Raw genomic sequence first — 23,850 nt, forward strand, 5'->3', positions numbered from 1 at the left:
TCCAACTCTCTTATCTTGAGAAGGAGGCTTTTTTGAAGTAGGCTCCTTGTGAAGAAAATTATTCTTCTTATGAGTTTTCCCTATATCCTCTGATCTGTCCCATGAATCACAGAATCATAGACGATTAAGGTTGGAAAAGACCTCAGGAGGTCATCTAGTCCAATCGCCTGCTCAAAGCAGGACCAATTCCCAACTAAATCATCTCAGCCAGGGCTTTGTAAAGCCAGACCTTAAAAACATCTTCCACCACCTCCCAAGGTAACCCATTCCAGTGCTTCACCACCCTCCTAATGAAATAGTTTTTCCTAATATCCAATCTAGACCTCCCCCCTGCAACTTGAGACCATTGCTTTTTGTTCTGTCATCTGCCACCACTGAGAACAGCCGAGCTCCATCCTCTTTGGAACCCCGTTTCAGGTAATTGAAGGCTGCTATCAAATCCTACCTCACTCTTCTCTTCTGCAGACTAAACAAATCCAGTACCCTCAGACTCTCCTTGTAAGCCATGTGCCCCAGCCCCCTGATCATTTTCATTGCTGTCCGCGGGACTCTCTCCAATTTGTCCACATCCTTTCTGCGGTGAGGGGCCTAAAACTGGATGCAATATGCCAGATGTGGCCTCAGCAATGCTGAATAGAGGGGAATAATCACTTCCCTCAATCTGCTGGCAATGCTCCTACTAATACAGCCCAATATGCCATTAGCCTGCTTGGCAAAAAGGGCACACTTTTGACTCATATCCAGCTTCTTGTCCACTGTAATCCCCAGGTCCTTTTCTGCAGAACTGCTGCTTAGCCAGTTGGTCCCCAGCCTGTAGCGGTTCATGGGATTCTATGAAGGTCTAGATGAATGTGACGCAGATGTTGATGGGGCACTATGCTCACTCAAAAGCTGATGTATAAAGGAGGTCTCCTGGCCTGGATCCAAGGCCAGATGAAGGAAATGTTCCATCATGAGGAGCTTGAGTCTTATCTCCTGGTTCTTCCTAACTCTACTTTTAAATGCTGAACAGATGTATACTTTTTAGGAATGTATATTCCCCCAAACAGTGAATACACCAGGAAACTAGGATTGCCCACCATTGAGCAGGCTAGAGTGCAGGCAGGTGAGGCAATGTTTGAATCCTGCAGATCCTTGCATACCCCAGAGATGAGGGGGATCTCGAGAGTGGGCCACTCTTGAGGGGAAAGAAGTATAAAACAAGCCTATTACACAAAATAAAACATATAAAAACTGCACTAATTAAATTAAAAAATAGAAGCTAAACTTGAATGATAGAAGCAGGCAGGCAACACACTCTGTCTCAGGCCGAGGCAGTTGAAAAGGAACTGAGGGTGGTTCGCTCCCACAGCCCTACATATTCTTGTTATGGAGCATGGATGGGACGAACTGGCACTCCTATCAAAAATCTCCAAGCAAAGGCACATGAAGCACATAGGTACATGAAGTGAAGCACCCACAGGGACACTACTCAAGGAAGTAGTTTGAGTTTTGCTCAACTCAGTGTTCTGCAAGGGGGTGATATACCACCCAGCAACCTTAATTCTCGATCAATATAGTTTTTTGCCATTGAACTTCCTAGTTTTTTTTTCAGGAAAATATACGTTGTGGTAGAGGTTAGTAATCAGTTAGACAGTTATACATATCATGTCCTGCATTTAGTATATTGAGCCAGCCTGCCCCCTCCCATCAGTTGTGCTCCACCAGCCCTGCACGGGCACACTTCTCCAGCCATGCCACTGACTCATTCCTTGCATTCCCCTCTCCAACGTGGACACTCCCCACTAATGTACCTAAGACTCTCCATTGCAAGCAGGGAACGCTTCTCCCTGAAGTCTTCACTCTCTGACATTCAAACATGTCTATAGCCATTACTTCCCATACCTATAACCCAACTCACATGAAGTGCCTGGAGCAAAGGACAACTACATTACAATGGAACAGTGTTCCTGGTTGTGTTGCACAATGGTTGGAGTGTGGAGTTTGTGGTAGGCCAGCAAGAGAAATTACAGATAGAATTTCTGTTCCAAGATCCTGACAGTTTTATATTTGAGGGAAAGATCCTGTGACCCCATCCAATACATGTACCCCATCTTCAAAAAACACTGAAGTGATAGAGGTTGTAATGTTTCTATGCCATACAGTGCACATTTTCCAGTCAGCTATGAACCCTCGAACGTCCCAATTAATGTTCTTCCAACACTTATAAACAACTTTCATGCAATGTTGTGGCACACTGGCAGAACTGTGGGGTGCAAGAAGGTTGGGGTTCAAGGTGATTGGGGTGCATTTGCAGAGCTGCGAGTGCAAGGGTGTTGTGGTACAGGGTTGTGGTGCACTGGCAGAGCTCTGTGGTGCAAGCAGGCAAGGATGCAGGGTATCTGGGGTGCACAGGGAGATCTGGGGATGTAGGGGGTTGGGGTGCACTGGAAGAACAGTGGGATGCAGGTAATCTGGGCTGCAAGGTGGCTGGGATGCACTGGCAGAGCTGGGTCTACAGAATGGTTGAGTGCAGGAAGGTTGGGGTGCCTGGCAGAACTGTGGAGTGTATGGGAGTTGGAATGGGCTGGCAGAGCTGGGGGAGCGATATCTCCCTCACCTGAACTCCCAACCTCTCTCCCCTCCCCTACCAGCCATACACATTTTTACCTCTCCCAATAACCCCTCGCTGAAGTCCCAAATGCCTCCCTCCCTATTCCCCCACTTCTGTGCTCTCTAATGTGCCCCACCCCCACAGGAAGCAGTCACATGTTTAATTTTTCTCCCAAAGACTTTGATTATATTCCCCTCAAAGTGAAATTGCCTCCCATGACTCACAAATTGTAGCAACCTGCAGCCATGGAATTCAAGACTCCTTCTGTCTGAATTGGGGGCTCATCATTAATTTACCCTTAGTTATGTTAATCGAAGGGTAAGTTCACAGCCATAAAGAGGTCTGTGATTCACCCAGTCATTAGTACCCCTCAGTTTAACAGCACAAGGCAGCCAAAATAAACCATTATTTTGTGAGGGAGCGGGCCGTGTAACTTGGGAATTCCTTGGTCAAATTCCCCTAAATTTGGATCATCAGTCCAACCCACATCCTCCATGAGGCACGTCTAATTTCAAAGCAATACAAGTAACCATTCAGATTTTAGAGCACTTATAAGAGTCAAGTTTGTAGCATATAAAATGTCAGGAATGGAAACCCTCTAGACATTTTTTAATTGGCACATGCACAGTGTAAAACTGTACATATTCTTAAATACTGTTGTCAATTTAGGTCCCCCAAAGATTTACTGGATGCCATGTATTACCTGGGGTAAAACTTGACAGATTAAGACCATTTTGGCCTGTAGCTCATCAATGGTATGATCTCTAGCTTTCAGCAAAAACACACACACATAAAACCTTATTTTTAAAATGGCTATTTTGAGGAGGATTTATACCTCTGGAACACCACACTCAAATCACTCCAAATTTGGGTTACTAACCCTACTCTAGACTCTCCTGAGACCTTTAAACAGATGTGATGCTGCATCACTATAATGCACATTGGGGCCAAATTAAGGTAGCGCAGACATCCTTAATTCTGACATTTCCCAACTTCTGAGTGCCTGACTTTGTAACCTTAATAATGTTTTTTAACATAGTTTTTTGTGTGTAATACGTATCCATGGTTAAAAAGGGCAGTTCCCCCCATTGCATCCAGAAGATAATTTAAAGATACTTTTTATTTTAATACAATAAAATAATAATAATAATAATACCTAACTCTTATATAGTGCTTTTCATCAGTAGATCTCAAAGTTCTTAATGAGGTAACAACCATATATGCTGGACTAGATCAATTCCAATGCCAACTCTGAGGTATTTAAAACAAATGAACAAACATCAAGGCCAAAGGATTGGTAATATATTAAATTCAGTTATGGCACTTAACCATCCCTACCCATCCTTAATGGACTGACAGAGAATATTATATCACATCTTATAGCTGAACTGGAATAGTTACCAAAGCGGCATGTTATTCAAGGCTGCATGATCAATTGTGTGTATGCATTATAATACCATCTTTACTTATGTGATCACATACTATTTTTTCTACTAGGAGTTGTAATTGCCGGGAAAATCCTGCTGAAGGGCCCTGGGCTACAGCATGCTCACTGAAGATGGAGTCTTAGGATTTGTGTTCACTGCAACAATTAATTAGAACGAGAACTAGGGGTTCTCACAATTAATTTTTGGTGGCCTCAGAATGTGGCCACCAACTCTTGCTGGTGGCCATGTTGTCAAACCAGTCTTTCTCCTTGCCTCCCCTGTCCTTTTAGTGAGAGGGTGTGCCAGGGAAGGTAGGTCAGGAATTCACTGGCTATCTGCAGAGTCCCAGGTTCCCCGTGCTTTGACTGGGCAGGAATAAGGGAGCTGCCCAGGGAGCTCTGAATGACTGAACATTGCAGCTACCTCTGCTGACAAGAGCTGCCTTCAGCACCGCACACACCGGTGCCATGTGTCTTTAGAGGCGCTGCCCAGAGTCCCTCTGAAGGCTGCGTGGTGCAAGGCACTGATCCCTGCTGGCGGTGCCAGCACAAACACGAATATGGCACATCTTGCTGCCTTGGGTAACAGCTATTCAAGAGCAACAGCTGGGTGCTGCAGGGACGAGCCACTGCTTCCCCCACACTGAATCTCTGCCCATGCTTTGGAGGCTGTCATGGACACAAAAAAATCCATTGGTGGCCTCATGTGGCCACGGTGCTACATTTGAGAAATGCTGCATCTGCACTTGAGCTAGCCTAGCTTGATGGAGAGCGACCACACTTCAAACAACACTGGAGTTACACAGAGTGATTTGAATGGTAACACAAGAGTTGGATTAGCAGCACAGAGTGATTAGACTAGCTGTTGGTGAGCTGTTGTAACTCAAGCTGTTGCACCCTCACGGCATTATTAGGTCAAACATCAGCATCACTCCATCTTAGTTCAAACCATTCCCTTGGGCATGTCTACACTGCACAGTAAACCTCTCGTCTATGGGACCCATGCCGGCAGGCCCATTGTTTCCAAGCTCATGCTCGTGTGTCCACACTGCACTGCTACAGGAGTCTCATACCCATGCCAACATGTCCACACTGCATTACGCAGACACAAGTCAGACATGGTTGGTTCTGGTGGTATATCCCAGGGTTCTTAGTGCCCTTGCTTGGTAGCATGGCAGGAATATTCAAACCAATAAAGCCATTCTCTGAAGAATTCAATTGCTATCGCTGCAATTGCAGTATATTGCAACTTAAATAATTTATTTGCCCCAGGAATTACTTGTATAACATCAATTTCAGTCTTTTAGTTTGTTGCATAATTAACTTCAAGACTGTGTAAACAGAAGCATAGATGACAAGAGAGAAAATTGCTCAAGGAATTAGATATTCATTCTAGTTTTAATCCTTCACACATACCCTGTGGTAGAATTGCTGGTACTAGAATTTCTTCTGTTTGTACTTTCTTCTTTGAAGGGATACTGGGAGAAGCTGGATGTGCCTAAAGGAACAAAAATGTGGATCAAACAAACACAGACAGGTGTAGCCAGGTTAGGCTTGCTACTTGTGAACACTGAGGCCCAGATCCATAAAGAGATTAATCTCGGAGTTGCAACACTTAACTTTTAGGCAGACAGAGAATCACTGGAAGAACACTGGGATCCACAAAGCCTAAATCAGTTGCCTGGGCTCCCTATACAATGAATTGGGAGAGACAGGCACCTTAGAATGAGATCCACAAAAGCCAGCATGTTAGGCAGGGAGCTGCTTAGGCTTGCAAGTGAGAGATGATGATGACAGGGGTGTCCTAAACTCTGTCCCTCTCATGAAGCTAGGTGCCTAAATCCAAGCCAGAGAGAGACAGTGAGAAGGACTCTATAGCCCAGTGCTTAGGGCACCCACCTGGGAAATGGGAGACCCAGAATCCAGTCCCCCATCTCCAATGATTTTTTAATTACTTACCTAAAGTGGAACAACTTCAACAGAAAAGATTGAGGGAACCACTCCCACAAGTCCACCCTCATGGGTGTTTGGCCATTTTCCTCTCCTGAGACAGAATTTTTTTTTCATATTGTAATGTTTGTAAATTAAAAAAGAATAAAAATCTTAATGAAAAAAGACCCCAGCCTCGTTCTGCGAAATGGTTGAATCATCTTTGCTGACATTTTCCAAAAAATTCAGTCTGAGGCAGACCCCTAAACATGGGAATTTCAACCCAATGGTAGTTTGGCAAAGTCAAAAGCAACTAAAAACCAGGATCTTATAATGGAGCGTTGGAAAATGTTAACTAAAGACATTGCTATGTGACCCACCTATAATTAGCAGACACTTTCTAAATTCATTTTCAGGTGCACATTGCTTTCTTGGTAAAAACCAGTATCATGAGGCTTAAATTTCTTCTGGTTTTGGTGCCTTTTTTTTTGCAGCCCAGAGGTGAATTTTTTTTTCCATTATGGACAAAGATATTTGGCAATTCTGACTTCTCCAAGTTGGGAAAAGAGAGCAGTGGGAATGGAGATAAGAAAGTTTCATGCTTTAAAATATTATTATCAAATTTTCCATAAAACTCAAAATCACCATTTTAAAATATTAATTTTGGCACCTCTTCAGGTTTGCCTGTGTTTTAAAAAAATTAGTTGAAAAATAAACAAATTAGAAATGATTTAAATTAGGTTCCCTTTTCCTAACTGAGGGAGTTAGAACATCAAATGGATGAAGGACTGTCCAGAGACATGTGGACACAAACTACACTGTAGTTGGCTAACATATCTGACCATTGAGAAAAAGCCACTTCCTTTATCTCAATGATGTTTATGCATTGATATATATCAAAGCAGACATGTAAAATAAGTTTTATTAATAAGTGTTTAATTTTTCACTTTAGATATCAAAGACTTTCAAGTATACAATAAAAGCTTAGGCTAAAATTTTCAAAGATTCTTGGTTCCTCAATTTTTGAAAGGCTAACATTCAAAAGTAGTGGACATTTTTGAATATTTATATCTTACTTTGAAAATGAACTGATCTGGCAAGTTACTCCATGCAAGATGACTTCTGGGCATGCAGAATCCCTGTGATGGGGTGCACTCACTCCGCACTGGATGGGGAAGGTTAATTGCTCGCTGTAGGCTGAGCAAGCCACGCCCCCCCGGACATGCTCCAGGGCAGCACTAGTATAAAAGGGAGCAGCCCAGCTCATCCTGGGCTGACAGCTGAGGAGGAATAACACTCCTTGCTGGCTTCAGCCCAGGAGCAGCTGGACCCTCTTACTGTGGAAGATGGAGGCCTGAGACATGCGGATGCTGGAGAGGGATCAGCATTGCAAGGAACCTCATGCACTGAGAGGTCCGGGGAGCCTGATGATGTTTTGACAGCAACTCCAGGAGACATGGTAGGAGGTGGCCTGATTCTCAAGCTGGTGGTGGGTTTTTGTTTTGTTTTGGGTTTGTTTGTTTTCAATTTTGAAGATTTAACACTTAAGATAAAGGGCCAGATTCTCATTTATACAAGGTCACATGAGTAGTAAATGGCTTGGGTTTGATTTTTTTGAGTGGAGTAGTTAGAACAGGCAGTTTCACTTAAATTACTACCTAATTACTGCGCATAACCATGACCTATTGCAAAGCGTCCCTTCATAAGTTGCAGAAGGCTATACCTGTCTGTTCTTTGTTATTACAGGGACATTAATAAAGTTGGTGTTTTCCAAGTAGTGCTGATGTTGTCTTTTCCAGTCCAGACAGTCATACATCAAACAAGCAATGCTTTCAAATAGCACAGTTCCAAATGCAAGCTATGAGAAAAGAGAAACAGATATGATGGATCAAGTTTATACACAAAAGAGCACAGTGGAACTCAACCACCAACTAGCAACTCTCTAAGCAACAAACCTACCATCCTTTTAAAATGTTTCCCTTTATTAATTCAAAATGCTAATTTCTAATGTCAGCCTAAGAAAACAGGGCTTCTTGTTGGGGGTGATGAGGGTGAAGAATTTTTTCAAGATCTCCCTTATCTTTCCTTTTTATTCTCCCAACTATCACATCATAGTCCAGCGGTAGGCAACCTATGGCACATGTGCCGAAGACAGCACGCAAGCTGATTTTCAGTGGCACTCACACTGCCCGGATCCTGGCTACCGGTCCGGAGGGCTCTGCATTTTAATTTAATTTTAAATGAAGCTTCTTAAACATTTTGAAACCTTATTAACTTTACATACAACAATAGTTTAGTTATATATTATAGACTTCTAAAAATATTAAAATATATTACCGGCACGCAAAACCTGAAATCAGAGTGAATAAATGAAGACTCAACACAGCACTTCTGAAAGGTTGCTGACCCCTTTCATAGTCTGTAACATATTGAATGGTCTATATGTGTAACACTGCCTATAGTGGCTGGAGTTCTATAGAAGATTAAAATGGTACTCTTAATGTCAGTTAAAGTCAATTCTTCTTTAGATATATGGCATGTGTCTATAGGCTAAATGCACAAAAGTAAGAAGGGAATGCCTAATTTCTAGTCCTAGTTAGATTCCCAGGCTTTCCATATAACACAAGGGAGAATCAGATACCCGAGGAAGGATCCTCAGAAGTGAGCAAGCTAAATGGGGACCTAAGGCAGATAGGAGTGAAATGTAGAGGAAAATTGCAGGACTTAGACCTAGAACCTCAAAGGTATTTAGGCACTTAACTACCATCTAGGCACCTGACTGACAGGTGAATTGGGGTGCCTAACTCTGTTCAGGATTCTCAGTTGTGAATCATCTCCTGGAGTTAGGTGCCTAAGCCAGCTCAGCCATTTAGGCAGCCCATGCCACAGCAGATGAAAAACCAGAAAAAATCCTCCCAATAGCCAGGGTACTCACCTTGGATGTGAGAGACCAGGATTCAAGACTCTTCTCTGCCTCTTTTTGGAGCCAGGACTTGAACAGCTCCAACAGGTCTCCCACATCCCATGTGAGGGCCCTCACCACTGGGCTATATGCTATTCTTTGTAGATCCCTTTTTCAATCTTTCCTGTCTGAGCTGTTCCATTTTTGTTCTGTTTATACAGTGCTTAGCATTAGGTATTCTAGGCATTGCAGTATTAGAAATAATAAATATTCATTAGAACAGGCATTTGAAACTGGGTTGCCTACATCTCAGGTGAGTGCCCTAACCACTGGGCTATTGGGTATTCTGGATTCACATTCACATATGTACCCATCCACTGTGTGCCATGCTCCATCCTATAGGTGTATTCTGAGGATGTCCATGGGATTGAACCTCAGGTGAGATAGTGGGAATGCCTATTTTGACAATCCTGCTTCAGTGCTCTGAGAAGTTCATTAGCTGTGGGGAAGTGTCAAGACTTAGGTGGCTTTACACCTGCCTACTGGCAGAAATTGAGTCACTTAGGCAGCAGCTGAGTTGTGAGAATGTCAGTGAAGCCTAAAGATGAATCAAGGCATCTAAGGTGGAATTTAGGTGCCTAAGTACCTTTTGTAGATTTAAACTGATGTTCTTTTTTCATAACAGAAGGTACCATATTCTCTCCCTCATATCAAATTTGCAGGTTTTAATCGGTGCAGCTGTAATTGCATGCAGCTGTATATTGCTACAAGTGACCACACTCCCTCCATTCAAGGAAGGCAGGACAAGCCTCCTTACAGAATTCAGTGTCATTCCACAGTACTCCTACTGTTTGCTGTCCTGGGGTGGGGGGTGGGAAGACCTCAAGACCTGAACTCTGATTCCACAGGTGGGAGCAGTATGATGCCACTAGACCACATAAAGGCCAAAAGTACATTTGAATGAAGCTGTAAGTTGGAGGGTGGAAGCTTCTGATGTGTTTTGCTGTGGATTTTACAAAATACTGAATAATGTAGTGGAAAGAGTCAAACAACTGAGACAGGGTTTGCCATCACCATGAGACTGACATCACATGGGGCCAGACATCCAATTCCAACCTGAGGCCAACTCAAGCTTCACTTGGTATTACCTGGCTTGGCCATATTCTTCTGTGTATGCTAGGCATCACAAAAATGATACAACAGATTTTTTTCTTGGGCAAAACAAAAATAGTCTCTTTTGGATGAAATTTTAATAGTTTTGTCTGTCAAGACAGTGTGTGTAAAGTCAAGTGACTTTAATGCTTTGAGATTCATCGGTCTTTCCTGTACTGGGTTTCCCTGTTCTGAATGGTATTAATGTATGAGTGTATGCTGTATGAATATAGTGTGAAAGGTAGATCTTTCTTTCCCTCCCAGAAAACTAGGATTAGGACAAATAGGCAAATGGGTGTATGTAAAAAGCTAATCTGAGTGGCTGCTGGGCTGCTGATGACTGGAACAGTCAGATTAGCTAAACCCTGCTGGCGTCATGGGTGCAACAGGTTAGCAAATAGGAACCAGAAATACAGGAGACAGGACCAAAAAAATGAAAGTTGAGGAGAAAAGGGGCTAGTCAGAGAAGCTCTGGCTCAGAGCTGGCAAGTTAGTCTAATGTTATCTTTGGCTGAGAGCCTTATAAAGTTATTTCTGGTAACCTCTGATGTGTTTTGTTGATTTTGGTTCTTTTCCCCATACTAAGGAGAATGAATACATTCAGTTTTCTTTGCTCTGACTAGTTTGGTGCATCCGTTTTGTGTATAAGCTGAGTCAGTCACTTGGGTCAAAAATTAAAAAAAAAATTATAGTAATTATTATAATGATTTTACAAGGCTGTTTTAGGTTCCCAAACTTGAGACATGTTGAAGGAACCTGATTTTATGTAAGTGCTAAGCACACACTTTCTGAAACTCAGGGTTCTTTAAAGTGTCTCAAGTTAGACACCCAAAATCACCGATCACTTTTGATATGATTTGTTTTTATGACAGGATACTTCAAGATTAGTAAGGCAAGTCATTTTTGAATAACAGGAATTTAGAAAAGTTAATGTTTTTTATTTTTTAAAAAGTCTGAACTTCTTTTTTTTCCAACCCAAAACATCTGTCAAAAATGGTTGATCTAGAAACCTCCTATGTTTGTTTCTATTATTCATCAGTGGTTACTAGGACACTGGAACATTTTAATTCAGGCTTGTTGGAATGTTTTGAACATGCAAGCATTATAAACAAAATGAGAAATTCTACAGACATTATAAGCAACATGAACTACCAATGTTTAACAAGGCCAACAGCTAGGATAAGATGAGAGTTTCTATTATCAATTCCCCACCATGTCTCCTCCCAGCACACACATACTTTGTCAAAAACTTCACACCCTGTTTTCTGTCTAAAACTTGCCACTTGTACTTTTTGGGCATAGGAGGGTGTTTTGGGAAAGTCTGATATTTGTGGCAAGGCATATTTTCAAAATATGCAAACATGAATAAAGGTAATTTACTTGTATTATACGTCAATCTCTCTTCTTTCAGATAGCATGTCTGGCAGTCCTTCATTTGAGTCCTCCCCATGCATGTCCTGGAGACAGTTCAGAGCTGTATTTAACCTCAGCAAAGACTTTCCAGAGGGAATCCACCAAAATAGACTTACTGCATCCGTTCACCATATACTATGATATGGTCCTATGTTCTTTGGTATCCCTTCTATATGTATTTCTTTAAAGCCCTACAACTCCCGCCCCCCCCCCCCCCACTTCTTTAGAGTCTATATTGGTCTCTGAGAAATTAAGAAATGTAAATTGAGACTTTCAATCTACTCAAAGAACTATAGTACATGTAACTTTTCTCTCCCTTTTCAGTACTGACAGTAAAGATACTTACTGTTGGAATATTCATAAGCAACAGACCCATAAAAGAGATGAGAATGAGAGGATTTTAACAGAATGACTGAAGAACTGCTCTCCCAAAATGAACATTGAATCTGAAGGTCAGGTGACGAAAGTAATGCCATGTGGGCTGAACTTCAAGTAGCAGTTCTACATGTTTCCACAAATGAGGCATTTTCAAGGTATGCCTTAGAAGCCACTGCGGAATTAGCCAAATGCAATCTGATCCCTTCAGTTTTGAGGAACTTGCTAGTTCACTGATTGTTTATATGCAGAATTTAATCCACTAATATAAGTGTTGGGAGGAAATAGTCTGTCCCCTAACTCTATTATTATAAACCACAAATAAACTGGAAGAAATTATGGAATGTGTTATGGTAGTTGTGATGCTGTACCCCATAATGTTTTATGGGAATATGACTATTCATCCTATTTGTACACATATATCATTTTTGTACTTGAAGTTTAGAATATTGGCAGTATACTTGCTTGATTTCTAAGTAAGCTTTGTAAGGCATTTGGTCAGCTTCTTTAGAAAGGAATTTGCAAAGTTAAGTGCCCAATCAGAAAGCACTTAAGGAACAATGGAGGAACAATGGATCTTGGAATGCTCCAATCCACATAAGAAGTCTACTTGAGGTTGTTCAAGGTAGCATGTGAACCCCATGGCTGCTGCCTGTAGTTCTGAGTCATGCATGGACATGTGACTTGCCCATGTGACTCCAAAATTCCATCTTGGAGCTGAACTTTGCATAGGGGAGGGGGTCTCCACGCAAGAGACAAAGTCTATTTAAATGCCAGGAGACCCCTTCATTTGGTTTTTTTCAGCTGGCTAAAGAGAGAGCCTCTCCACCCTCAAGGATACCCGAAAGTAACTGGAACAAAGGACTACAGGGGGTGTGAGTGATTGATGGACCCAGACTAGAAGGAGACTAGTCTGTAAAAGGAAGCTTACTGGGTGAGATTTTATTCGTATTCAGTTTCTTAGACATAGACTTGCATGTTCTATTTTATTTTACTTGGTAATTCACTTTGTTCTGTCTGTTACTACTTGGAACTACTTAAATCTTACTTTTTGTATTTAATAAAATCACTTTTTACTTATTATTTAACCCAGATTATGTATTAATATCTGTGGGGGGTGTGTGTGTGTGTGTGTGGGGGGGGGAAACAGCTGTGCATACCTCTCTATCAGTGTTAAAGAGGGTGAACAATTCATGAGTTTACCTTGTATAAGCGTTATACAGATATATTTGGGTTTAGACCCCACTGTGAGTTGGGCATCTGAGTGTTAAAGACAAGAACACTTCTGTAACTGCTTTCAGTTAAGTCTGCAGCTTTGGGGCAAGTAATTCAGACCCTGGGTCTTTGTTGGAGCAGACGGGCATGCCTGGCTCAGCAAGCTCAGGGTGCTGGGGTCCCGAACTGGCAGGGAAAGCAGGGGCAGAAGAAGTCTTGGCACATCAGTTGGCAGTCTCCAAGGGGGTTTCTGTGATCCAACCCGTCACTGTAGTTTAGGATTTTTCCCCTCATCTACTGTGAACAGGGAGACACTGGATCCCTTGCCATGGTAAAGATCTGGAGTAGAAACACCTAGAGCCTGCTTGTGCTTTCTCTGCTACTTCCTGGTCACACTGATCCTTGCTAGACGGAGTGGGGTACAAAACTACTTTTTAGTAGAGGGATGTCCTTCCTTTTTTTGCACTGCAGCTATGCTGAATTCTGCTGTATTTGAAGCAGTACTGTGGGGAAGGAGATCCTCCATGTGGTACCAGATTGAGTGACCTTGTTGAACAGAGCCAGTGATGCTCTGAGAGGAAATGGAAGAGAAGAAAAAAGGCTCACATGGGAGGATGAGCTGAGGATACGGGCAGAAAGGAAATCTTAGAAAAGAAGAACAGAAAAATTGGATGAATGGACTTTAAGGTGGATAGAAAGTTGGCTAGATTGTCGGGCTCAGCGGGTAGTGATCAATGGCTTGATGTCGATCCTGGGGCCGGTTTTGTTCAACATCTTTATTAATGATCTGGATGATGAGATTAATTGCACCCCCAGCAAGTTCGCAGATAACACTAAACTTGAGGGAGAGGTAGATATGCTGGAGGCTAAGGATAGGATCCAGAGTAACTCAGACAAACTGAAGGATTGGGTGAAAAGAAATCTGAGGTTCAACAAGGACAAGTTCAGAGTTCTGCACTTAGGAAGGAAGAATCCTATGCACTGCTACAGACTGGGGACCGACAGGCTAAGCAGCAGTTCTGCAGAAAAGGACCTGAGGATTACAGTGGACGAGAAGCTGGATATGAGTCCAGTGTGGATATGAGCAGTGTGCCCTTATTGTCAAGAAGGCCAATGGCATATTGGGCTGTATTAGTAGGAGCATTGCCAGCAGATGAGGGAAGTGATTATTCCCTTCTATTTGGCACTGGTGAGGCCACACCTAGAGTATTGCATCCAGTTTTGGTACCCCCACTACAGAAGGGGTGTGGACAAATTGGAGAGAGTCCAGAGGAGGGCAACAAAAATAATTAGCGGGCTGGCGCACATGACTTACAAGTTGAGGCTCAGGGACCTGGGGTTATTTAGTCTGCAGAAGAGAAGAGTGAGGTGGCGTTTGATAGCAGCCTTCAGTTACCTGAAGGGGAGTTCCAAAGGGGATGGAGCTAGGCTGTTCTCAGTGGTGGCAAATGACAGAACAAGAAGCAATGGTCTCAAGTTGCAGGGGGGAGGTCTAGGTTGGATATTTAGTTGGGGATTGGTCCTGATTTGAGCAGGGAGTTGGACTAGATGACCTCCTGAGGTCCTTTGCAAACCTGATATTCTATGATTCTCTGAAAAAGAGAATTCAATCTGCAGAAGAATAAAGACAAAAAATGTGGGGGAAGAGTTCTGAGCTGGGGCACCTCTGCGGATTAAAGAAGTGCTGGTTGGCTTCTACTGGGTGATTGGTCTTTAAGAAAGAGAGTTGGTGGCCATAATTGTGTACTGCATTTGAAGCATACTTTGGGACTGACCTCCCCAGAGGCAATGCGGGATGTGCATTAGAACATCATATCTCAACAATGGCTTGCACAGAAATTCCACATTTGTTTTATTATTCCTTTATTTTCATTTGCCCTCAATGAGATCTAGGACACAGATCTATTGTTAAAGAGCTGGCAATATAATTTTGGAGTTATTCAATACTGATGTTTGAACCTCTAATGAGGAGTGTGTGGAAGCTATGAATTTGTTTACTATTAGACTTCAAAGAGATTACAAACTCTGCAACCATGGCTCACGGTTTAGAAACTCACTATCTAAAACACTGGTTCAAAGAACATAGAAGCCCTATAGATACACTCAGCAAATTTATAAGGTGTAGAAAATGAATGGCTTTCATTCAAGGAGATAACAATCTCCACAGGCATAGTTTGTATGCTCTGTAAACCAATCAGTCCAGTTCCAAGTTTTACAGATACACACAGCTCAAATTCCCACCGTACTTAAATTGGTGTTAAATGCTATAAAAACTAAGTGGGCAGCTCATTGTGAAAGAGGAAACTACTGACCATCATGTCACTATTAGTCCAGTCTGGGGGAAATGTATTTTCCTTTACTATGTGATGAAGTCTGGCAACATCAAAGAGAGTTGATCCATGTTTTCCACTGTTCAGAATTGGCTCCAAGTATTTCCAGAATGTTTCCAAATCTTTGATGGCTTTAGCTTTCTTCCTTTTTTCAGCTTCTACAACTATAAATGCATCATTATTAGATAAATTATAGCATATTTGTATCCCAATATCTCCCTTTTACATGGGAATAGTGAACCACATATTTCTGCAATATTGAGAAGGAAATATGAATTGCAGGTTGGTCTACTCTACCCAAAGTGTTCTTCAAAATATTCCCATTCTTAAACAAATTCCCAGAAAAATATCTGAGGTCAAGCCCAACTTAAGGTTGTAAATACAAAACAAAAATGTAAGGAGGTAAAAACTCCACAGGATATTGCACTTGAAGAAACAACAAATAAATGCCTGAAATCCAAAATCTAAGGTTATACTTATCAAAATGCCTTAGGCCTAAACTAGTAACTGTTCTTTAAATGTGAGGTAGATAAGTGTTGTTATCCACATTTTATAGATGTTGAAATTAAGACAAAGAGAGATTAAAGTACATTTCATCAGTGAAATGTGATCGTAGAAACGTCAGTGCAGGTTTCCATGTTTATTGTATTGTAAAGATCAAATTTCAAATGTACCTGGATAATGAGGAAAAAATGATTTATCTAAATGCCAGCCCTGCAAACTCTCTCTGGGATCATGGCCTGATTGTTGGAGTTGCTGAGAATCTGCAGCTGCAAATGCTTTGGAGTTCTGGATGCTCAGCACCTCTAAAAATCAGGCCTGGGGCTAAATTTATCCCTGTATGACAAAGTTCCTCCTCTACCTTGGTGGGTCCTGCGTTTATTGGCAGATTTGCTCACCTCAGTGATCTTCCCCACAGTCTGGATCAACTCCTCCTGTGTCTGATCAGGAGTTGGGAGGTTTGGGGGGAACCTGGGCCTGCCCTCTACTCCGGGTTCCAGCCCAGGGCCCTGTGGATTGCAGCTGTCTATAGTGCCTCTTGTAACAGCTGCATGACAGTTACAACTCCCTGAGCTACTTCCCCATGGCCTCCTCCAAACACCTTCTTTATCCTCACCACAGGACCTTCCTCCTGGTGTCTGATAATGCTTGTACTCCGTAGTCCTCCAGCAGCACACCCTCTCACTCTCAGCTCCTTGTGCCTCTTGCTCCCAGCTCCTCACATGCACTTCCTCTCCTCTAGCTCCTCACTCCCTGACTGGAGTGAGCTCCTTTTTAAACCCAGGTGCCCTGATTAGCCTGCCTTGATTGGCTGCAGGAGTTCTAATCAGCCTGTCTGCCTTAATTGGTTCTAGCAGGTTCCTGATTACTCAAGTGCAGCCCCTGCTCTAGTCACTCAGGGAACAGAAAACTACTCAGCCAGTGACTAGTATATTTGCCCTCTACCAGACTCCTGTAGCACATTGTCCTGGGTCTGTCACACCTGCTATAACTCTAGTGATCCAGAGGCACCTAAAGTTGATAACCCCAAAAATACGGTAGTGGACTGTTCTGAAACGTTTGGCCTATTACCTTTCCCAAGGCCATACAAGGATTCTGTGGCAGCCATGAAGAGAACCCTGGACTATCCTTCCTCAACTAAGGCACCTCCATCTACTGATGTTGCTCAAGGGTTGTTATCAAAGCAATGTGAATTGGAAAATTATGTCTGAGTATCAGGTACAGATGTTTATATGTTGAATATGATACAATGCAGTGGGAGTATGTCAAACCAACCCGATAGCTTTCTTTGACAGGGTAACAAGCCTTGTGGATGGGGGGAAGTGGTAGATGTGGTATATCTTGACTTTAGTAAAGCTTTTGATACTGTCTCGTGTGACCTTCTCATAAACAAATTAGGGAAATGCAACCTACGTGGAGCTACTATAAGGTGGGTGCAAAACTGGTTGGAAAACTGTTCCCAGAGAGTAGTTATCAGTGGTTCACAGTCATGCTGGAAGGACGTAACAAATACACTGACAATTTATGGCACTTTAATGCTGCAGAATGAATCCAGTTACAGGATTTATTCTTTGATTTCACCAATTGATTCTTTGACTTCATCAGTCTTAAAGAGCTTGAGAGGCATCTTCAGTTCCTGCAACTGATAAATGTTTTAAGAGGCTTGACAGACAATTTATTCAAAAGCTGGAGTCCTTTCATTGAAATTTTTGACCTATAAGTTTCATTTATACTAATACTATATCAATTTTTCCAAAGTGACAGGTGGGCTAGATGCCACTAATTAATTATTCTTCAATGTAAGATCTAGAAAACTGGGAAAAGAAGGGAGTGAGGAAGAATATTAAGAGGAGAAAAATATTGTTGAATCTCTTCTTTTGTAAATATTGGACAAGAAAATTTATCATCTCTAATAGTTGTGATATCATAGTACATCTCATGGGGATTACAAGGCAAAGCACTAGTGACAAGCGTCAAAGAAGCTAACTGGCTGACTCCTAAGTGGTAGCATACAAATATTCAGCTCATTTCCTCCTGTAGGCCTAGATATTTAAAACATTTTAAAAAGAGATCACAGGCACTCAGATAACACAATGCTAAGCATGGATAAGAATTTAAATAAAATTTTAAAAATAGAATATTTAGGATTTTATAAAGGATATTTGTCCTAGCACTAGCTTACCTTCAGGTGTAAGTAATGATTCTTCTTGCAGTTTAGCTGCTCCCAAGTATGTCTGCAATGGCTCGTAATTTTCAGAAGAAATCTTAATTACATTTGAGATACTGACCCCAAGCTCAGACAGTACAGGCAGTAACTGAGGGTTGTGGAAACCCCAAATTATGAAGTAATATTGGGCACCATCATCTGGTTCATCATCTGTTCAAAATATCGAAATCACCAGTCACATTACAAAAGGAGAGCAGATTAGAATAGATCATTTCAGATGCTATATTAAAGTATATTGTAGCTCAATTGCATAGCAACAGCTATATTTAAGGTTGCACAAATATTTCTATTGTAACCCTTTTTGTTCTGATGCACACAATTTTCTGAACTTTCATCTTTTAGACTGAAATTTTCCAACTGGTTTCTGTAGCAACCTGCATGGAACTTGTAGGGAGGAACACAGCTTGCAGAAGTGAAGAATTTGGAGGAGGCACCAGGAAGCCAGTATGTTTGCACATGGCAAGAGTGCTACCTACAGATGCAGCATCTTTGTAAATAGCTCTCTTAATAGAGAGCCAGTTTAGTTTCAAAAACATGGAGTGCTATCATGTTCTTACTAAGCATATGGTACATGAAAGTTATTATCCAACAGTGAATTTTTTAGGTAAGTATGTACAAAAACAGGTGAGCTGGTTTTGAAGGAAATGGAAAAGGAACATTTTCCACAACATAAAAAGTCTTTGACTTTGATTTAGCACCTAAGTGCATAAGGGTAAGAAGCTGAAATGTGGCAGGATGAGTCCTGTGGGAGGACAGGCACTTTTCAGTGTTCTGGTGAAAAATGGATTTTTGATTTGCCCAAGTTCTTTTGATTTGTCAGTTATAGTTTGAACATGTGCAGGAGTGTGTTTTTACACAGTTAAAATGCTTTTTAATAATCTCCAAGTGTTCTAAATGAAAGAAGGCAGCAGTGCTCATGCGTGCATAGCGGAGTTTACTGCTCAGGGGAAAATGAAATGAATATATGTACTGAATGAGGCAGAGCTTTCTAGACACCATCTTGATCCACTAGTAAACTGGAAAACAGTACAACAGAATCTCAGTTACGAACACTTGGGGAATGGAGGTTGTTTGCAACTCTGAACAAAACATTATGATTGTTCTTTCAAAAGTTTGCAACTGAATATTGACTTAATACAGCTTTGAAACTTTACTGTGCAGAAGAAAAATGCTGCTTTCCCTTTATTTTTTTAGTAGCTTACTTTTAACACAGTACTATACTGTATTTGCTTTTTTTTTCTGGTCTCTGGTGCTGCCTGATTGCGCACTTCTGATTCCAAATGAGGTGTGTGGTTGACTGGTCAGTTCATAACTCTGGTGTTCGTAACTCTGAGGTTCTACTGTATGTTGTACGAAACAAAGTGCAATGTACAGTGAGCCTTACCTCATAAAAGGCTCAATTCTGCACATGTCCGCTATGGTTTAGAAATACAATTTTTCTCAGAACTGGTTAGCACATTATTAACTTGTACAGCTTTTGATATTTTATAACACAAGGAGAGGATTGCCTCATGGATATGGAGGTAAATGTAACTATTTTTCTTCTTGACTTTTAATGAGTTTTAATCTTTCTAAAGGGAATACATCAGAGTCTTGAATCAGCAGGTAGGTTTCAAGACTTTTAAATGCTCTTTGGGTGAGTTGATCAGCAGTGTATTTGCATGCCTTACATACCCAAATATTTGTCATCTTCCTCCTCTTCTCCCCGTCGCTTTAGTGTGGTGTCCTTTTTAATAGTAGTTGCTGTTGGTACTGCTTCAGCTTTCTTACCCTTCCCTCCTTTTCCTGCAGATTTGGCACTGGGTGGTTTTTCCTTCTTGCCAGGAGGTTTAGCTTTCCCTTTGTCTTTTTCTTTCTCCTTCTCTCGCTCTTCTGCTGCCTGGTAAAATTAACAAACTAATCTCACCTATTAGTCTAAGCATATACAGAACAAATGGTTGACTGTAGTAAAACTTTACTGTTTGAATATATTTATTTGAATATTTTTCCCTCTGACCCTTCAGGATTTTGTTTTGGTGCAGCTGTCTTGAGCTCCACCCTTTCTCCCTTCTCATACTCTTCAGTTTATTATATTCCTATTAAATAGCAGTGCCAAGACCTCATGCTAAAAGAATAGGGTATATATGAGAAAATAACTATGATTTTTTAAAAATGAGTGAAATTGGTGCTGGTGAAAGGTGGATTGATACAGTACTGGAAACTAATGCCCTCTGATGCTTTAAGCTTCAGAGCAGGTACAGCACTTGCAGCAGCAGTGCAAACTTCCCTGTGGACCAGGAGGGAACTGTGGCTGATCAAAAAGTTCAGATTCTAAGGCTGGTTCAGTCCTTAGCGTCTCTATTGAAACTGCCAACCATGGAATCAATTGGTGCCAACTCTGTCGGTCTTTTCTTTGATGTGAACATCTATCCACTATGAACTGGGACTGAGAGCACTACATTCATTTCACACAGGACACTAATGAATCATTAGATAATTCCTGGACAGAAACGATATTAAAATAGAGCTAAGGTGGACAGTATATATATAAAAAATTGCAGGGATGGTGTCACCTGTAGTGCCATAATTATATACTTAAAACGAAGGCAATTTAGTGTTTGTGGCCCCAGATTAGATTAAACAGATATTTTAAAAGGTACATTTGATTTTTCTTTTCTTTTTTTGCCCTCTCATGGTGTCATGTTGAAGGGCGTACAAGCAGCAAGAAAAGCTCTTGGCGCTCTGTGTAATTGGTATAATTTACCATACTCAGTTGTTTTGCTGGATGCTGCAGAAGAAGCAGCCTTTCTGGCTGTAGCTGTTGTCTTTTAGTTCAGATTAGAAACCAGAGATTCTGCCTTCTTTTGCTCTCTTCCTTCTCAGTCCGATGCTAAGCATGCTCACATGTGCTCCTTTTAAACCATTCAGACATGTCTCTGAGACTCTTAACGCTATCTAGAGGATTGGTGGATTCCAACCAGTTTTCTTCATCTCATTTCAAATTTATTCCAGTTCAGACTTTTGTAAACCCCATCTTTTTGTGCTACAGCTTTGGGTTCCTAACCCAATGAACACATAGAGTCAGATTATACAATTGTCAGTTCTAGAATGTTCACAAAACACTGCCTTACTTATTGTATCTGGGTCATTTCCTAGAATTAAGTCCCGAACACAGTAGACACTGAACTTGTCTGGTTTTGAGCAAAGAGCTCTAGATGTTTTTCAGCACCTTCGGAGTCCTTTGCTACTATTTTTTTCCAGTTTAATATTTCCTTACGTTCTGTAGTCTCATTTGCTTATTCTTTAACCTTTTACACACACTGCAGCACCTAGCTGTCCTGCATTTGTATCCCATTTGTTTCTTCTGATGTCTTCCCCTATAATTCCAATCTTCTGTATAATTACTAAAAGCAGTTATTTCCATCTCATTCTAATAAAAAGGACTTTTGTATTAACTTTGCTCCCTTTCTGTTTTTCTTTCTCCTGTCCCACCTTCTGCATCTCAGTACTCAGGAATGAATATTTAAGGCGTTAACTATTTTAAAGACTTAATAAAAAAGAATATTCTATTGGGTTTGTTTTTAGCTTCTTCTCAGTTATAAATGCATTTATTGAATAATATTTTCTAATAGTAGCAGGGACAGAAGTTGAATTTACTTGGGCAACACTTGACTGTGTGATCTGGAGGGAATGGAATTGCCTTCATAAAGTTGGGAACATCCTCCCTACAGCACACAAGAGTACCTTCTTTTCAACGGCTCTTCTCTGCAGGTCCTTCTGTTTGATGCAAAGCAGCTGAAATTTCAATAGTTTTCCAACCAGCGTTACAGGAAGCTGCTCTCCACTATCCAGAATGGCTTTGGCTGCCTCTATCACCTGCAGAGAGGTGAAGAAAGAGTTATTATTAATACAGTTTCAATATAAAAGTTGGCATACACTGTGTGCTGACAAGGTGGACTGATATTTCACATTTAAAGTATGTGGCTCACAATTAGATGGCCATCCTAAGTCATACTTTCAAAAACTGACCCAACACCAGTAACAGCCTATCTCCACTCCTTGGCTCTCAGGTCCTTCTTGCTAATCAGCTGGCGTGCTGCTCACTGTCACACTACACACAAGCTGAGATGGGGGCAACATTCTACTTTTCATTTTAGGAGTATATAGATATCCAGTTAATGTTGTAAAAACATCCACTATTAGGTTTTAAATAGTGGAGCGATATTAACAGCAACTTAGAGAGTTATAAATTAAATAGAATTGAATAGATACCAAACCAACTGGGATAGCCTGGGCTACTGTTTATAAAATAGCTAGTGTCTACTAGTTACTAGTTACTAACCCTGACTGAAAGATACAAACTGCTTGTTGGCAATTTGAGCTGGACTATACTGGTGCAAAGACACCCTCTCTTTGTTTAATGTTGATTTGGCTGGTACTATGTAGCCTAATTTATGTGAAATAAGGCTATTGAGTTTTCCTCAGGTGATGACAGCAGCAGGAACATACAGCTGCATTGTCCAGATGTGTGACACTGACAGGCTGTTTTATGGCTATGTTTTTTACAGCCTGCTGCCATTAAATTTCATACAACTCACTAACATCTGGGCTGTTTTCCTTGGAGCCTCATAACCACTTTATGTAGTGCAAAAAAAAAAAAAGGACAAAACGCCATAAAAAGTTGTTACATGTTTCTTTTCACTTCTGTTTTCTCTCTAATAAAGTTCACCTATGTAGGACGCATTGCTGAAGAGGAATCCAGCCATAATATTTTCCTACTTTTGTTTCTAAGCAAGCATCAGATTTATGTATAACCTTGGGCTGAATTAGGTGTTACTCAAATGTTCTGACATGTTTCTTTTTCCCACCCTTGGAGCAATTACACTTGGGTACATATGGTGTCTATTTTACTTGCTCAGATTCAGACAATGAAGGTGCATGCTGCATCTTGCTGAATTGTGTCTTGTCTGACAGACAATACCATTGGCCTTGGGCTTTCATGGTTTCTTGTTCAGTTTCTGAGGAGTTTCTTCCGCCAAGTGAAAGAGAGGAGAAAGAAAATTCTGCCTCTTACTATGAATGACTCTGTGGATCAAACTAAGCCAAAATGTAACTGAAGCTGAAATGGACCAAACTACTGTTTCATACCATAGGAGGAGGAACAAGGCAGAGCTTAGCAAACTGATCTGAACCCTATGGGACACTGCTGAGGTTGAGGTCAGGTCAGGTCTGAAAACAGCCCACCCTCTCGGGCTTGGGTTGGGTCATCTCCAATCATTTCCTCCAGCCCATGGAGTTGGCATGGCAACGGCTACATGCCCTATTTCTGCCAGTCACCGCCACTTCATTGTGCTGCGTGTGCTGTGGAGTGTGCCGAAAAGTCACAGTGCTTTTCCCTCGGCAGCACACACAGCAGAGGTGGTATCATCCAGTAGGAGCAGGGTACACAGCCACCACTGTGCTGCCCCCAAAAGCAGAAAGTGGCTGGAGATGGGTTGCGAATGGGGGGCAAGCAGGAAGCTTCCACCAGACAAAACCCAAAGATGAGGCAGTGGTACTGACGCAGATTTGGTGTGAAGTGTTGGGTTTAGGTCAAGTGGGTTCTGAAAACTATTTGAAGCTCTCAGGTCAGGTTCAGGTCCAGGTTGGGCTTTAAAATTAGGTCCAAGCAGACCTCTAGAACATAGTCCAGCTTTTCTGGAACTCAGAAGAGGGAGACAAAACCACAGAAACACTTGCTTACATAACAAACAAAAACCCAACACCAGTAAATCTAGCATTAAGCTTACTGCATGAATAGAAAAATAA

At 41.5% G+C, this 23,850-nt stretch overlaps 1 protein-coding gene across 5 annotated transcripts in view; it reads right to left on the reverse strand.

Annotated features, from left to right (window-relative positions):
* SPAG17 (sperm associated antigen 17) overlaps positions 1-23,850 on the reverse strand; it is a 300,949-nt gene that overhangs the window by 189,356 nt on the left and 87,743 nt on the right. For all 5 annotated transcript variants that reach the window (XR_003996664.1, XM_030534836.1, XM_030534846.1 and 2 more), the window contains exons 4-9: positions 21,787-21,918; positions 19,738-19,942; positions 18,019-18,213; positions 15,318-15,499; positions 7,672-7,806; positions 5,436-5,517 (exon numbers count right to left, since the gene is read on the reverse strand). Coding sequence is in view for 4 of the 5 variants with exons in the window: in XM_030534836.1 (XP_030390696.1) it covers positions 5,436-5,517; positions 7,672-7,806; positions 15,318-15,499; positions 18,019-18,213; positions 19,738-19,942; positions 21,787-21,918 (931 nt within the window). In the remaining variant the exon portion in view is untranslated. The remainder of the gene's footprint in view (positions 1-5,435; positions 5,518-7,671; positions 7,807-15,317; positions 15,500-18,018; positions 18,214-19,737; positions 19,943-21,786; positions 21,919-23,850) is intronic.

This window comes from Gopherus evgoodei, chromosome 1, assembly GCF_007399415.2.
Source record: "Gopherus evgoodei ecotype Sinaloan lineage chromosome 1, rGopEvg1_v1.p, whole genome shotgun sequence".
Classification (NCBI taxonomy): Eukaryota; Metazoa; Chordata; order Testudines; family Testudinidae; genus Gopherus; species Gopherus evgoodei.